Here is an 18,187-nt window from a genome sequence, read left to right on the forward strand (position 1 = left end):
TTTTCCACTTGGAAAGTGTTGTAACTTTATTGGGTTACAGAGTTAATGTTTACAGTTAATTCATTGAGCTGTATCAAAATATATTTTTATTTACAGTTATTTACATATGTACAAGACTAATTGTTTTGGAATTTACGTGATGGAGATTGAGAGAACTATGAACATATTTATGTTGTATTGGTTAGTATTGGATTARGCTACCGACTGCAAGTACCAGAATGCCTTGCGACAGGAAGTAAGAKKWWTTTTAACACGGCAGTTATGTACAAGTGACAAGTGATTATCCTGGCTTTCGGTAGCAACTATATTATTTTGTTGTTTTGTAGAATCTAAAGTAGTAAAGTGTAACGTGAACAAGTATTATTKCTAAAAAMAAGCTTTCATCTCACAACCGACGTCATTACTTTGAAGATAGTTATTCTATAGAAAGAAATAGTGCCCACTGTGTGCCCTGCCGGTAATACTGTCTACCCCGGTATGGTACAGGAACAATATGAAGCTATGAAAATTACCACCCAACCCTATCTGACATCCTTTGATGTCTTTATCCAGYAAACGATATTATCAACAGTCACAAAGATCTTATTAAGCATTATAAAGATTCATTACAAGGGCATAAAAAGTGTATCCCTTCAGCTCTATTTCCTTCCACTGAGGCCCTTCACCGACAACATGGCTGCAAATAGACATGCATGATTAACAACTATGCACGAACAGCCCTGGACATGCATAAAAAAATCCCAAACAAGTCACAGTGGGAGAATCGGACTTTTAGGAGACATCCTTAGTTTAACAATCCTGCAATTACGCTATAACAACGCTATGTGAGAAATGCTGCAAGACCGCTGGAACACCATTAGAATTCAGCAGCCGAGCTGTCCTCCCCCCGACCCCTGTAGGACAGCCACAGTAAGAGAGGGACAGGGAGGGTTCCTTTCAAGAACTATCTTCGGCCCAATCTCCCTGTGCAAATGAGCAGAGCTTTGGGGATTTCTGGCTTTGCATTCCATAATGCCGCAGAGACTGAACGCCTTGCAAAGCCTGACTGCAGCAAATTCCACACAATGMAGCTCCTCTTTTCCCTCCCTCCCTGACTCCCTCTCTGACTCCCTCTCTCTCTCCCTCACTCAGCCTCMTAAGCCATCGATGTCACAAAATAGAGAAGATAAAGGGAGAAAATGAAGGAGGGATTGAGAGGAAAAAGGTCACCCTCTGATTCCTGCCCGACTACCAGGTCATTAAATCTACCCAGTAGGGCTCTAAGGACTGCACTAGGGAGGCTCGTAAATGTAAAGTCGCAAATCCAGACCATCTTATACAGATGGCAGGTTRCCTGCCTTGTAGTATGCTGCACAGTTCAACTTCCACCCCACCCCCATTGAACCCACCCACCAGGAACCTCCCGCTTCACTCATCGGGTGGACACTCATTCAACCTCTAACCACTCAGTCTGTCTTGTCACAGTCCATTCASATCAACCAGCAGCTAATCCTGCTCCTGTAAACTACCACCTTTCTGCTAAAGATCCGGTGAAAAACTAAACTACTTATCGATTCTCCAAGATACAATGCAAAACCTTTGACGTGAAATTAATTCTGATAGCCTGTGAGAGTGAACCAAAGGCTGCGCCTTCACGTTTCATCGCGGCCTTTACCGTTAATGTTATTACAAGTCTACTACAGAACAGAGTTTCACAAGMGTTTGTTTGTAGTTATATCGTTAAAAAACACCACATCCACCACAGGGTGTGAGAGTAAAAACACCAAGAAAGGAGCCCATTTGAATACTAAACATTTCCTAAAGAGGCAACCAAGGCCATAACTAGCCACTTTATGAGTTAGCACATTGACACATTTACAACGGGCAGACTCCCCGTTGCCATGGCGTTGCCCATGTGTTCATAATCAGGGTTCACTTTCACCATGTTTAACAAATTTCTGCTGTGGATGCCAGACCATGTGACAACACACAGAAACAAACATACATACATAAATAACAAGAGGCCATTCGTGAGGTTTCAGACAAGACATTAACTATGAAAGAACCAAAAAGGAAAGTCTATAACAATCCTMTATGCACTGCAGTATGTCACATAAACATTCTCCACATAAACCTCACAATTGCAAGACAAGCTGTCGTCTTGTGCAATGTTCCCTCAAAAAAATGTGTCACTGAGCAAATTTCAGGTCTGCTGAGCGCAAACTTGAACGTTGTGAAAATTCTGGCACAAGTTTACTGTGAACACKGAGGCTGTACCCACTTCAAGTTAGTTTTAACAGTGGTCAAGTAGGCTACTGTGGCTATTTGATCATAATGTAGGCCAACCAGAGTGGCCTACCATCAAAAACAATGGAGAAAATCCATCCCATAACATTTTAATATGGAAATAGCTGTTCTATCGTTCCGTCTACAGTAACAGCCAATGTGTGGTGATTCGATGTCGGCCTACATTTCATGAGACTTTGGAAAAAAACATGCAGGGCTTTACATGAACCTGTTTATCCACTTGTCCTTCAGACATGAACATGTTGTTGTGTTGTTTGATGCAAGAAACCACTTTACAAAATAAAATGCATAATTATTCCCCTACCATTATTACAAAGAATCAGACAAATTATGCTACCCTCTGCCTATTGGCTACTTAGCTTATTCAAGACCATCTCAAAATACAACACTGCCCCTTTAAGACAAAAAAAAAGCTATTTTCCTGACTTGCTTTTCAAATGTGTCTAGAAATGCACATGTTTTGTGCTCCTGTAGGAAGCAATCCCTCCCCCATTGCTGACTACAAGTGATCTATAACTGGGCTAATAACTCACTAACTAGCAAAGGATGTGAACAGATGTACAAATGTGCACACGTCGCTACATGTAGCTCTCGCTTTGATCTCAAAACAAGTGCATCTACTGACGACCYCTCATGCTGTAACAACAGTCCAGTTCAAAGTMAATGGCAATGGTCTATTGCATATAGGCCTACTMCATCTCTGATTGGTTATGGCACACCGGTCTGTGTAGAGTACGGACCTGAGTCGCGCCTGTCAATGCAATAGAATCCTACGCCGATGCGTTCTGCCTACAACAAAATCTCTTGCATAGTTCGTTTTGCATACTAAGTCTTGCATAGTTCATTTTGTTTCGGTATGTTGCATTGAAAGTGGCTAATATTGCATTGATTCGAGCACAATTCCCACAGTAAAGGGAAACGTTGGTAGTGTTAGCTAATGTGGAAAACTCTAGAAAGTTGAGTGAAGTTCAATTTRGTGCTTCTCTGCTTGGGCTGATATTTCTTCTGCCCGGCTGTCCCTGGGGAGCTGCGTGCCTGTGAGCAGCTTAGAGGGAACATTGGTCTTATGTCTTTGTAGCTTAAAATGTGTCTTTACACAGCGTTAGCAAGCGGAAGAGTTAGCATCAACAACCGTGGGCCTGTACGGGAGGATTCAGGAGAGTGGTTGACAAAATAGAGCTGACAATCCCAGAGCAGGAGTGCAGCAGTATCGTCACAAAGAGGAAGGGCAGTAATTTACTATTATACCTCAAACAGAGAGTCCTCCGAGACAACAGCTAAAAAATAAATGTGGACCATCAAAGATGGGAGGGAAAAAAGACGTCCACCTTAATCTGAAAGAAAACCGCTGAGAGTAAAAACAAAACAAAAACGGTAGCACCGAGCACGGTCCTGGGTGTACTTTGGGGAAAAATAACTTATTCCCCTTTTCCCATGGGAAGAGACACGTTTAGAGATATAAGATACMTATCTCACAGAAGCCACTGACTTTTTGAGAGCCTTGAGTGATTGGGCCAGGGTCCCTGAGTTCATTCGAGATTGACATTAGTAGAGAAACAAGCATTACACACACACTGGGCAGGCTGACTAGGCTCAGAACATTTAGACACAGACGCCACATTAGAACTGGGAACAACGGGGAGAGTGAACGAGAGGGAGAAAGTYAGAGAGAATACTGTGAATGAAGAGAGAAAAAGAGATGTGGAGAGAGAAAATGGGCAAACGTGGTAGATTGAGAGCCAGAGAAAGGAGAAAGAGAGGTTGAGGAGATGCTTTCAAACAATAACAAAATACCTTCCCACAGCTCTGAGGAACCTATTGGTGGAACATCTGACGGCAGTGCTCTATGCTGATGAGGAGGAATTTCCACATCAGAGATGGCACACTGCCAGGTCAGGACGAGGAATGCAAAGCCCAGACCTTCAGGGCCTAGCCAGCCAGCAGCATGTCCCCAAATACACCTCTATATACAATACCCCCTGTCTCTAACACCTGTTTCATTAACAACCCAGTCACCTCTGCCCCCCAGCCCTCACAGCCAGCAATCAGCTGACCCCAAGGTCGGGGGGCCGGTGTTTTGGTCCTGGGACTGTGGCTGAAATGTGTGAAGCTATGAGAAAGGGATTCAATCTAAATGTTGTATTTTTAGCCTCCATAAGGGTCAATAAAGCCACTATAAAGTACAAGGCACAGGACTGATGTCATAACTTGGTTCTAACCACACACAAAAATACACACTACATTTTATCCTTCAAAGGAGCTACTGACTACTGTCTAATGAGGCTTAATGTGATCTGCAACTTCATATTCAGGGAGACAAATATTCCCCACATTCAAGCATTCCTTCAAAAGAGTGCTCGAGTTRTGTTGAAAGGTGCCTTGCAGCCCTGAAGGCCAGGCTTGTGTGCACAATTTACAGTGGAATAATGGAAAGGCAGGGAGAGTCGCAGAGGCTAGCTGAGCTGCATTCATGTTCCGACAAGACTGAGCACAGGCAGGCAGGGGCAAAGRGACAGGTGGCTGCTTAGTTCAAACCCCAGCGAGCATGAAAAACGTGTCAAACTGACACATGATTTGCCCTCCACAGCCCCCCTCTGAACAACACTCAACAGTGACAGATTCAGAGGCATCCAAAGGAGGGAAGAAGAAGAAGAAGAAGAAGGGGGGGGGCTCAGCACACCAAACCATAAAACAGTTCCCATGGCAGAGGGGACGTTGACGTGTCCTGGGCATCTTGCAGAGTTGGCAGGGAGGGCAGTGCTCTGTGGCTGTAGGTCTGGCCCATTGACTCCCTTTGAGGCTGGCCTGGAAGCTTGCATACATACAGTACCAGTCAAAAGTTTGGACACACCTACTCATTCCAGGGTTTTTCTTTATTTTTACTCTTTTCCACATTGTAGAATAATAGTGAAGACATCAAAACTATGAAATAACACATACGGAATCATTTAGTAACCAAACAAGTATTAAACAAATAAAAACATATTTTATACGTTTAAAAAAAAKTTGAATGAGTAGGTGTGTCCAAACTTTTGACTGGTAGTGTATGTTAGGGAGGCTAATTCTGTGCACGCTGTGCCCGTCGTTGAGGCTGGGTTTTTCCTTTGTGCCCAGCTTCCTGCATGAAGGTCTTTATTTGCACAGATGCACGCAGGTTTCGGAAACGTGTCAAAATCACAAGGGTCAATTAAAAACAAGAGGGCACATATTCCAGAGATTGGACGGTTTTGGAGTTTCAGAGCTGTGTGTGTGTATTCTGTCTGGCTGTTCGCTGGCACTTTCAGTCTTTAGCTGCATCCCTATCAAGACCTATCAAAGAAGTGCAGAAGTGCCACTACTGCTGAAGGCACCAGGGTCACAAACTGTGCTTCCATTCATCTGAGACATATTTAAACCACAGTTTGACCCTCTAACACAGACCCATGCCTGCCTACTGACCCTTTACTCTGGTTATCCAAGAAGCCAATGACACATCCATGACAATACTACCTTGCAATATGCTGAATAGATAATATAATAACAGCTTATAGGGAGGTGGTCAGAGACCTGGCAGTGTGGTGCCAATATAACAACCTCTCCCTCAACGTGATCAAGACAAAGGAGATGATTGTGGACTACAGGAGAAGGAGGGCCGAGCACGCCCCCATTCTCATCGACATGGCTGTAGTGGAGCAGGTTGAGAGCTTCAAGTTCCTTGGTGTCCACATCAACAACGAACTGTCATGGTCCAAAGACACCATGACAGTCGTGAAGAGGGCACGACAATGCCTATTCCCCCTCAGGAGACTAAAATAATGTGGCATCGGTCCTCAGATCCTAAAAYGTTATACAGCTGCACCATCGAGAGCATCCTGACTGGTTGCATCACCGCCTGGTATGGCACCTGCTCGGCCTCCGACCGCAAGCCACTACAMAGGGTAGTGCGTACGGCCCAGTACATCACTGGGGCCAAGCTTCCTGCCATCCAGGACCTCTATACCAGGCGGTGTCAGAGGAAGGCCCTACAAATTGCCAAAGACTCCAGCCACCCTAGTCATAGACTGTTCTCTCTGCTTTCGCATGGCAAGTGGTACCAGAGCGCCAAGTCTAGGTCCAAACGGCTTCTTAACAGCTTCTACCCCCAAGCCATAAGACTCCTGAACAGCTAACTAAACGGCTACCCAGACTATCTGCATTGACCCCTTCCCCCATTTTTACATTGCTGCTACTCTCTGTTTATTATCTATGCATAGTCAATTTACCTTTACCTACATGCACATATTACCTCAATTAGCTCGACTAACCTGTGCCCCCGCACATTGACTCTGTACCAGTACCCCCCTGTATATAGCCCTGCTACTATTATTTTATTGTGGCTCTTTAATAATTTTATATTTTGTATTTATTGTTTACTTCAGTTTATTTAGTAAACACTTTCTTAACACTTATTTTTTCTTAAAACAGCATTGATGGTTGGGCTTGTAAGTAAGCATTTCACTGTATGGTCTACACCTGTTGTATTCAGCGCATGTGACAAATAACATTTGATTTGAAATCAACTAAGCCATATTGGTCAAGGGCCATCCACTTGCAGTCCAACAGGCTTAATTAAGCAAGCGCTTGGAGGAAAGGTCATCCCATGGTGCAGTTTCTCACAAAGCTCACATGCAGAGAACTATATTAGGCTTTACAATACCCCATATGATCCAACAACGTAAGTTCAACGTCTAGTTTTGATTTATATTTGGTTGAGTTGTCAACTAACGTGAAATCAACGTGAAATCAAACAAACATGTCACCCTGTCATTGGATTTAGGTCAAACCTGAAATTCCTTTATGTTGGTTACTTTTTGCAAAGTTTTCCACYTTGATTCAACTTCATCACATGACATTTTTCTGTGGCTGACTTCGATAGCTGTCTAACCCCCCCAAAGAACGACCAGTAGGCCTAGCTCAGTCACTGGCAGACGTCAAAGGTGTCTTGGAACTTTACTAAGGCACGTCCCTTCCAAAGGCTATGCAACCGACAAAATGCTCTTAGGTCCAACAAAGTCTTTGACCTCTTTTCCGTAATGTGGGTAGCCTATAGGCTGAAAAAAAGTTATTGTTTTTCTTTAGTGAGTCAACTGAATAAACCAATGCAAGACAGATAACGACCAAGCATACATATAAGATAAGCCTACAAAACTAAATCGATGTGATGAGGAACTTAAAAACTATCAAAACTCCCAGACTCCATCATTGCAACTTTGAATATGCAACCAGAARGGTGGTCTGGTCCCAAAGATGACAGTAGCTCTTCTCATCTTGCTGTCTCAACTGTGGTTTAGAATCGGAAATATTAGATCACGTCTAACTGTTTAAATTATTATACACAAACATAAGAGATCGTATAACCATCTCAAAGCGCTTGGGTTGATGTGACTCGTCCAGAAATCAGTGCATTCATTCCGTTCCCTCCATAGCCTACTAACTTTTCCCGTTAGATACAATGTAATGTTACTTACAGGATGGTTGTCGACGGAGCAACAGCAGGTACGGTTTCCAGGTTTAAATGCATACATCTCACCGTAGTGCGAAAACATAAACACCGACTTGGACAAGAATATACAGGCTGCGGGCCACTGGCGAACAAAATCAGTGCTACCGCGACTACAAAAGGGGATAAGACTTGACCCGTCCACAGCGCCATTGCTAGGGAGTCAGCAGCGCAGAGAACACACCGCCAGCAACCCCTCTTACCGAAACTAACATCGGCTGAGTTATAGTAAAGCTAGGGAACTCAGCTGACTGATAGAGAGAAAGYGACAAAGAGAGAGAGAGYGAGAGYSAGAGASAGAGASAGYGAGAACTAGGGCAGTGTTACAAATTATGTTGGACAGGGGAGAAACTCTAACTAATGGAAAGCCTGGTTAATAAAATTATACTTTGTAGCGTGCATCTGTATAGAGATGTCCGATTTAAAAAATGTACTAACTATGTTGCCTAATAAACCAGTGGTACATACAGTTAAGCGATACTAATTTTGCTGAATACTATTAAAAATAATGATGTAATACATTTTAAAAAACGTGTAAATTGCTTATTCAGATGTTATTCCCATAGAACCTGGAAATTATGCCCTAAAATGTTGCCAGTTTGTCTCTCGCTGGGTGGAAAGCACTCTATTGATGTGCCTATTCTGAGCCAAATATGCAAACAGATTGCCATAATATGATATGGTTTGGGACGTTATAATGGTTTAGGACGTTATAACGGCTTAGGACGTTATAATGGTTTAGGATGCAGGTAAAAACGTTTGTCCATGAAATATGATGTTATACAGTGCTCTGTGCTGCTCTCTGCTGGTTTTCATGTGGGTTGACAATGGTACTTGTTACAGTACTTGTAACAAAACACCCACTACACTTTATAGCCGTCAAAATAAACGTCAAATTTACGACATAACGTAAAGTGAATCCCAAGAAAGCTGTATTCTTATTGCAAAACATTTGAGGATTGTCGAGGAATAACAACCTAGCGATTCTCTTGTGTATTGAAAAAACCCGTGTGAATGAATGCAGTCTTTAGCTGAATGGGTTCCACGAATGGTGGGTTTTACGCACTGAATTGAGAGCATGAACAAGGATGATGACTAGACATCAAAGCTTACAGGCCTGTGGCAACACAATTTTTCTTTATTCAGAGTAAGATGTGTCAACATCCAGCATGACAAAATTTTTACAAAGTTCACAATTTAAAAATGAAATATCACAGCAACTTGTGATCTCACACATTTATAGCAAAATTAAAATGTCAACAAATCCATGCTGTGTAGTACAAAAATAAATTAAACTTCAGTTCCACAGAGAGCACAATAGTTTATACAAAATCCTGTCTTTGTTAATGAATACTTAAATCAACCTCAAAATGAATAAGATAGAATAAATAAACTCTGATGAATTCACAATAATTTATATGAAAATTCAGCATTCTAATATGTGACACCATTCTAATATGTGACACCCTCTCCCTACCCTATGTAAATATTCACAGATAACTTTTTTCAAATGTGATTTTATGTACCAACGGTAGATGAGCAGCCGGTTTGTGCTTTAAATCCCTTTCCATTGTACTGATAATGAGAATTAATTCAAGAACTGATACTAACTAGTACTCTACTGAAAGCATTACTATATTGGCAAAAAGCTGCAGACACGATGCTGTGGAGAAAGGCATATGCAGCCATTGACAAGGGAGCCTTAAAAGAGGACGTAAAAGTACAATAGATGAGATCAGTTGAACAACAAGGACCTTTGCATTAGCTCTTAAAAGGCAAATCTCAACATGGTCGCTAACAACTAATAACACAACAGAAAGAGGGGCCGCATACAGACATGAAACTGCATCCCGCGATTCAGAGTAAAAAAAAAAAAGAGAATACGCCCTCAATTTACTTGTTTTTTTTTACCTTTAATTGATTGACTATTTAATTTGTACAGTGATTAGATATAAAGTGCTGCTGGGGATTATTTAATACTCATATAACATACCAAAATGAAATAGCATCATTGTTTAACATTTGATAATACAGTATTAGTGGTATGGTTATAATCATAATTTCTGATTCAAATCCCTGTAGTCTCCTTCAGTGGAACTAATTCATCACCTAGTGGCTTCAAGCAGTTATTTGCTCCAATCGTGTTTCAAAGGAACACCTGGAAATTGCACGCCGCCACATGTTAGGATAGTATCTGTAGGACAAGTGCAAATAGTCTACTGGCACATAAGTGGGGACAATGACCCTGTAAGTCCCGCTCTTTCTCATACTCTAGTATAAATACTCTTTACAAAACTCTTGTTACTCTCCGCTWAGGCTCTCAGGTACTGCTTTAGTTTCTTTAGAAACATCAAAACATGGAAACAAAGGTGTCCTTGTGCAAAATTGTATGTAAAGAAATTGGAACTCGTAAAGCATCTTTCATCTTAGAACTGAATGTTCAACTTAAATACTTTTTGTATTGAAAGGTTWATATAACATTTTATATTTGACATATAGTGAAAAGATTCCTTTGTTTCCCCCCTATGTTTATGAACAGGTAATTGCATATACCCCCCCCCCCCCAATTTGTTTTTGCATCCCATATCTATTATAAACATATGATTTAGATATACATTGCTGAGACATTGCCCGATTCTAGCAACATACGTTTTTACATTTGAACCAGAACTAATACTAAATGCTAGAATGATGCCTTGATACTCTATTTCCATTATACATCACATTGTTGCTGATTGAATGACAATGGGTATCTACCAACACAAAAGATCAAGAGTGAATAGAACTTTTCAAGATAATGGGATTTCCACCATTGGGTTTCCGTGTCATGATGTTTACAATAAAACTATAACATTCATACAAACATCAAGTCAGTTTCTTTCCATACTCATTTCCAACACCTATTAAAAATGCCCCCACCTARAGCTACCAACCTTTAAAAAAGGTTTTAAAAAAAAAAGTACTTTGCAACCAAGTCTTGCTATTCAACAGTCTGCACACAAGAAGAAGAAAAAACATCTTTAGAATTCCAAAATCATTCATTGAGGAAAAGATCATTGAAAAGTAGCTACCTCCTTGCAGTCCCCTCTTGATTTTTGTTTTGTTTTCACTGTCCAGAGCAGCTTTTTCATCTAAAATCTTCATCATCAAGCATTAAAAATAACTAAAGTCCTATGTTAATCAGCTTACTGTTCAGTAATATACACAAAAAATGTGCATACACGAGCAGCTAGAAACATTACACCACACTATTTCAGCTCATACAGTATGAAAACGTACAAAATGTGAATGTCTTCAAAAACTATTCTGCCACTTACTTTTTTTTCTTCAAAGCAAGACAAAAAAAGAAAAATCATTATGAAGTTTTCTAAGCATAACATTTCTTTTTTTTGAAGATCAAAAATCTATATCTAACACTGTATGTWTAAGTTACAGCAGCAAACCATGAGGCATCATCCTATCATGTCACTTCAGTTCTTTCCTGTGGATGTTGTTTTCCTTCACTCCTCTTTGAGAAGAAGCTCTGGCGTTTGCTGGGCTAGCGGGCTGGGCTACACTTGGATTCCTTGCACCGCTTGTTTGATGTTTTCCAGCAGGGCTTTGTTCTCAGGGCTCTGGTACTGTTCCTGGTTGGTGTACATATCTGTTAGCGTGGTCACGTAAGCATCAAAGTTCTGATCGCTGATCGGCTCCTGTGAAACATTTCAACAACACCAGAATTAGGTGAGATCATAAGAAAAAGAGGTGAAAAAGAGAGAACAGAAGACAGGCCTAAAAAAAACTTTAAAGTCATCCTTTGAGGAGCTTAGCCTTACAAACAGTTTTTTAACCAACATGTTTTACCACAGATAAAACCACTTGAAACGAACTATTCTCTGAACTAGGCCTTTTCATATTTAAATACTCTAAACATGATAGTCATCGAAATAAGGTGTCTTGCAACAGGTTAAAGGCTGAGAGGTGGTGGTTTTACACAAAGATGATAAACACAGAGTAAGATGTCATGCAGCGATGTCCTCTGAACTAGGCCTTTTCAGATTTAAATACTCTAAACATGATAGTCATCGAAATAAGGTGTCTTGCAACAGGTTAAAGGCTGAGAGGTGGTGGTTTTACACAAAGATGATAAACACAGAGTAAGATGTCATGCAGCGATGTCCACATTGGGAAAATAGGGTCATGCTGCAATGTCTATACGCATTGTATGTACATGCACTTTGCAACCAACAAGGGCACTTTCATTTAGCTAAATCAAGCTTTTTCCATTCAAATAGATGATCATTGCGGTTAGAACTTTTGGAAAAAAGGGAAATTCAGGAATGGAAGTGATTCAGGATTTTTTTAAATCGCATCAAGAGATGTAAGATGACTGGGGAAAAGACATGGTCACCTGAATAATAAACAGATGGACATGGGAAAGACATTAGGAGGACATGAATGGGAGAGATTCTGAACCAGACAGATGACTAACTCTACTGACTATTAGGGTGGCACTGACACTAGTAGCATATTGTAGTGTCCATATGAGGAAATAAAGAGCAGGATTAACAGAAAGAAAAGCAGTGTTAGAGTAAGAATATGATGAATGATTGTCTTACTATCTGATGCATCTGTAAGCAGCTGTTATTTCTAATAGGAGCCTCTTTGTATGCAAGCGGTTTCTATGGGGGGAAAGGTTAGTTACTGTTAGTTGGTGCCTAGTTACTGGTACTCTCTGAAACAATCACTAGATGGTAGCATTTTAGCTGCAGTACCAACAGCACATCTAGAAAAATGTAACTTTGAAAGAAATAAAGGCAAGACAGCAAAGCATACAGTACAAGAATACATATGTGGTAGCGAATTGGGCCTGCAACTGAATCCAGCTCACAACATAGTCAGAATGATCATAGCATCTGGAATGATATCTCATTGTGTTCATACACAAYGGTTACACATTTTTAGACGAAGAGATTTCGTTAAAAAAAAACATTTTTTAAACTATGATAAATGGCAGCATTATGGCTTATAAGAAAATGGCAAAATAGCAATTTGTGAATAACACGGGTATCAGTCATAGTTTTTGGACCAGTGCTATTTTGTCCTTCTTTTTCTAAAGACTATAGGGATTTTTTTTATGGATGCTTATGGAGAAAGGCTGTTTTTGGCATGCCCTAAAATACTTTTAGCCCTACAGTAAAAACAGACCTGCAATTATAGCATCACATGTACTGTACTATGAAAATCCATGATAGATCAACAAGTGAGTTTGTTGAATTTGCAAACATAATATAGCCTGTAGCTACAGACAGAGTCAAAATGGCGGAGACTAAGTTTCCATTGCACTGAGAACAGGCAGGTACAGAAGATAGCAATATTTTATAAACATCTTTGTTTAAGACTGCCTTTCTAATCTGTCTATATGTTGGATATCAGAAAAAATTATCAGCAGGCTGTTGTTTGGTCACCATTGTAAGTCTCTGCATGTAGAAATGGACCCCTAATTCATAACACAAGACTCATATACAGTGCCTTCGGAAAGTATTCAGACCACTTGACTTTTTCCACATTTTGTTAGGTTACAGTCTTATTCTAAATTTGATTACATCGTTTTCTTTCCCCCTCATCAATCTACACACGATACCCCATAATGACAAAGCAAGAACTCGTTTTTAGACTGAAATATCACATTTACATAAGTATCAGATCCATTACTCAGTGCTTTGTGAAGCACCTTTGGCAGCGATTACAGCTCGATCTTCTTGGGTATGAAGTTACACGCTTGGCACACCTTTATTGGAGAGTTTCTCCCATTCTTCTCTGCAGATCCTCTCAAGCTCTGTCAGATTGGATGGGGAGCGATGCTGCACAGCTATTTTCAGTTCTCTTCAGAGATGTTCGATCGGGTTCTAGTCCGGGCTCTGGCTGGGCCACTCAAGGACATTTAGACTTGTCCCAAAGCCACTCCTGCGTTGTCTTTGCTGTGTGCTTAGGGTTGTTGTCCTGTTGGAAGGTGAACCTTTACCCCAGGCGGGAGGTCCTGAGCACTCTGAAGCAGGTTTCATCAAGGATCTCTCTGTACTTTGCTCCGTTCATCTTTGCCTTGATCCTGACTATTCTCCCAGTCCTGCCGCTGAAAAACATCCCCACAGCATGATGCTGCCACCACCATGCTTCACCGTAGAGATGGTGCCAGGTTTCCTCCAGACGTGACGCTTGGCATTCAGGCCAAACAGTTCAATCTTGGTTTCATCAGAACAGAGAATCTTGTTTCTCATGGTCTGAGAGTTCCTTTAGGTGCCTTTTTGGCAAACTCAAAGCGGACTGTCATGTGCCTTTTACTGGAGTGACTTCCGTCTGGCTACTCTACCATAAAGGCCTGATTGATGGAGTGCTGCAGAGATGGTTGTCCTTCTGGAGTGTTCTCCCATCTCCAAAGAGGGACTGTAGAAGCCTCTGTCAGAGTGACCATTGGGTTCTTGGTCACCTCCCTGACCAAGGCCTTTCTCCCCGATTGCTCAGTTTGGCTGGGCGGCCAGCTCTAGGAAGAGTCTTGGTGGTTCCAAACTTCTTCCATTTAAGAATGATAGAGGCCACTGTGTTCTTGGGGAGCTTCAATGTTGCATACATGTTTTGGTACCCTTCCCCAGATCTGTGCCTCAACACAATACTGTCTCGGAGGTCTACAGACAATTCCTTRGACCTCATGGCTTGGTTTTTGCTCTGATGTGCACTGTCAACTGTGGGATCTTATATAGACAGATGTGTGCCTTTCCAAATCATCTCCAGTCAAGTTGTAGAAACATCTCAAGGATGACCAATGGAAACAGAATGCACCTGAGCTCAATTTCGAGTCTTATKGAAAAGGGTCTGAATACTTATGAAAATAAGGTATTTCTGTTTTTTTGTTTTTAATTAGCAACATTTTCTAAAAACCTATTTTAGCTTTGTCATTATTGGGTATTGTGTGTAGATTGATGAGGAAATTTTWGAATAATGCTGTAACCTAACAAAATGTGTAAAAAGGCAACGGGTCTGAATACCTACCGAAGGCGCTGTAAAACTTCCCCATTTCAGTTTGGCTAAAATTAGCAATAACCTATTTARCATTAATCTAGGCTTTAAGCCCCAGCTCAACTCAGCATGGACAAACTGGTTCCTTCAGGGCTTCACAGAAATGCAAATAATGAATAGATAAATACTGTACATAGATGAGTATATAAATGAATCAATTCATATGCTACAGTATGTTTGCTTATAGGAACTTGCCCGACTGCCGTGCTTGGTGTTCCCTTACCATATGAGGGAGCTGGATATTAGCTAAACTGTTAATCAGTGTCTGGCTGAGACCTGCCAGCTCATGCAGGAGAGATTCATTTTGTTGTTCAATCACCTTGTTTTCCTCCTCTATTGACTTCAGATTAGACTCCATTGTGGTAATCTAGGGAAGGGAGGSAGTGTGAGAGAAGAAGAGGGTTATGGTAAAGGTGGTGGTTTTTACCTGTGGTTGTTACAGCGGAGCACACAGGGTGCAGTTCACATACCACGGGCAGCGGCACACCTCAGACACGCCACAACTCACGGCTGATTGGCTGGCGTGCAGCCATGTCTATGGCATCATCACATGGAGAGATGGATGTAACCGCAACYGAGCAACATATGTGAAGAGCAATGGGCAAGCATGGACAGATGCAATTCAACACACTGACAATCACACAAATGTGTTTAAAATTCTGTGGGGTATATTCCAACACATGCTTCAAACGCAATTTTAGCACAAATATGCCGTCCCACTGAGCACAGACGTCATTTCAARGTCTAGTTTTGATTTACATTTGGTTGTGTTGTCAACTAATGTAAATTCAACATGAAATCAACCAAACTTTTTACTATGTCATTGGTTTAAGTTGAAAAGTTGTGAAAAGAAATAGACACAATTCCCTTACATTGGTGACTTTTTGCAAATCCAATCAGTTTTKCACGTTGATCCAATGTCATCAAGTAGATTTTTTTTTTTTTATGATGTGAAAACAATGTTGATTCAACCAGTTTTTGCTCAGAGGGATGTGCCTCCAATGCACTGTTGTGCTCAAATGTTTGAGGTCCAAAAGTCTACTACAGGTTAGAATACAGCCTGTATTTCCAAAGTGAGATCAAACTTGCATGCATTATCAAAAAGGCAAACTGTATTTGAACATATTGTGAAGCTCTTTCCGTTCCTTCCTTCCTGGATTTGAAAGYAGTGTTTGATACATTCTTGATATTGAATTTTAGCTTCTGCAGATCACATACACACATAGTGGTATAGAAATCCTATTATACTAGCTGTGAAGCTGCTGCCCCTGTTCTCTTTCTAATGGAGCTGTAGGATGTTTTTGTGGACTGGGTGTTCCTCTTTATTGGCTGGGAGTGATTATGCTCTCTRTATTTTTCAATGTTTGGCATGCAGGGGGCCCCAGAGGAAAAGTGCTTTATAATTAGGAATGCCCCACTTTGTTAAACCGCATTCTCCCAGATGTGAGATATGCTAGGATGTGTCTCACTGATGGTAGATCATGTATGACGATTGAACAGATTTTTCCAAACTGGAGTCCCTTTTCTTGTGAGTGCTTTAGCGGAGGGTAGATTAATTTAGGTGTACGCTGTGCTACAAATACACACTTAGAGTCTAGGAACACTGACGATAGCAGAATGGTGTGCCACAATGGGTAGAAACTGAACGGTAAGCATGAAATGAGTCAAATATTCAAGTCAACAAATGGCGTGGTACTAGTACTGACCTACCTGTGTTCTAAGTTTGATCATYTCTGCCTCCACTTGTGAATTAGATTCACTTAAATCTTTGATTTCTTCATCCAGCTGTTTAATCTCTTCCTCGTTCTCGATTCCTTCAAAAGATAATACAGTGAACAATTATTAGATAARTGCCACCCACTCCAAGCCCAACAAAATACTTCAAATAATCTGTCAGTGTGGTGGGTGAATGAGAGTGTGATAGAGGGTTGCACATTCCGTCACAATATTGTTTTGAACATTCATTTGAGGACTGATGCCCGACTGAGCATTCTACTCCAAGCACTGTCAACTGGAGCATTAAAAGTGCATTACAGTGGCTTGGAAATAGAATGACACACAACCTTATGGAATAATCCTTGGATAGCTTTTCAGAATTCATCGATAAAAMGGCCCACATGGAAAACTAAAGGCACAGAAACCYTAAATATCTAGGTAACAGGAAATACATTTATTTCCATGACAGAATTAAAAAGTAATTTTGSACTGATCAACGTAGATATTTTCAAATACATGCAACTTAAAAGTTACATACAGTATCACGGAATTTTGATTTGAAATCTTTTGGACATCAGAGKAACCTTGAGGGAATRTTATTTGAGTCAGAAAATAATGTTCATATGATCGGGAAGATCTACAAAYCCTTGCAGAAAGCATATCCAACTAACAATCTCTTAGAAAAAATATATAAATGATTGGAACCAAGATTTAAAAAGAACTGATGTTGGCACAATATGGTGCGAAAGTTGGAGCATAACRWACAAAATTATAGTTAATGAAAATGTACGCTTTATCCAGTWTGAACTAATGTACAGAATGTATTATACAAGAGACAAAATTCACAAATTSTACAGCACAACAGCAGAGTCATGTCTCAAGTATAAAACMAATAATGACTCAATAATTCATGCTTTCTTCGAACGCTATAAAGTTCGGATATTGTGGGCGGAGCTAGAAAGTTGACTGTCAGAAGTATTACAATGTAAACTTACTTTTAATAAATCTGTCTGCGTATTTCAAGACATGACATATGGGAGTGTAGTGAGATACACAATGGGCTGGATGATTCTTTTCTCATCACAATTTTTTTTTAAACATTTAGTAAACACTTGGAAATCAATCATTGCGCCATCATTGACACAGTGTAAAATTAAAATTATATATTACTGAAATATTGAAATAGCATGGGCGACTGAGAAAAACTAATTGGTACAATTTAAGAATAAGTGACAAACAATAATGCAGGCACTAGGGATSGGGGTGTGAACACGCAGGTCTGGGCATAGGAGATGTGGTCATTGTTTGTGGGTGTCTGTGAGTTGTCGTTTGTATGTATCCATTTTTTATTTTTTATTCTGGAATGTAGAAAAAATTCAGAAAGAAAAAAATATATGTATTATAAAAATAAAAAAAACATTTCCAAAGAAGGCAAATAATTAGTAGGACTTCCTTTTGCCATAATTTTTATGTTGCCAGATTAATTTAGATTAGATGCATTATAACATTAGCTATGTAGTTTAGATTGAGAGGAGAACACCGGATTTTAGCTAGCTAGCGTTAGCATTTCTAGCTATTTTTGACTAACTTTGCTAGCTTATGACAACATTGCCA

General features: G+C 40.4%; 2 protein-coding genes across 3 annotated transcripts in view; both read right to left on the reverse strand.

Moving 5' to 3' along the window:
• Positions 1–8,062, reverse strand: part of LOC111963137 (peroxidasin) — an 81,937-nt gene extending 73,875 nt beyond the window's left edge. For both annotated transcript variants that reach the window (XM_023986375.2, XM_023986374.2), the window contains exon 1: positions 7,773–8,062. In XM_023986375.2, the coding sequence (XP_023842143.1) occupies positions 7,773–7,957 (185 nt within the window). In that variant the 5' untranslated portion in view covers positions 7,958–8,062. The remainder of the gene's footprint in view (positions 1–7,772) is intronic.
• Positions 8,063–8,908: 846 nt separating this feature from the next.
• The window catches only part of LOC111963138 (myelin transcription factor 1-like protein), a 160,610-nt gene continuing 151,331 nt past the window's right edge, over positions 8,909–18,187 (reverse strand). The window contains exons 20-23 of the mRNA XM_070443323.1: positions 16,568–16,671; positions 15,081–15,224; positions 12,403–12,465; positions 8,909–11,496 (exon numbers count right to left, since the gene is read on the reverse strand). Of these exons, the coding sequence (XP_070299424.1) occupies positions 11,356–11,496; positions 12,403–12,465; positions 15,081–15,224; positions 16,568–16,671 (452 nt within the window). The 3' untranslated portion in view covers positions 8,909–11,355. The remainder of the gene's footprint in view (positions 11,497–12,402; positions 12,466–15,080; positions 15,225–16,567; positions 16,672–18,187) is intronic.

This window comes from Salvelinus sp. IW2-2015, linkage group LG4q.2, assembly GCF_002910315.2.
Source record: "Salvelinus sp. IW2-2015 linkage group LG4q.2, ASM291031v2, whole genome shotgun sequence".
Classification (NCBI taxonomy): Eukaryota; Metazoa; Chordata; class Actinopteri; order Salmoniformes; family Salmonidae; genus Salvelinus; species Salvelinus sp. IW2-2015.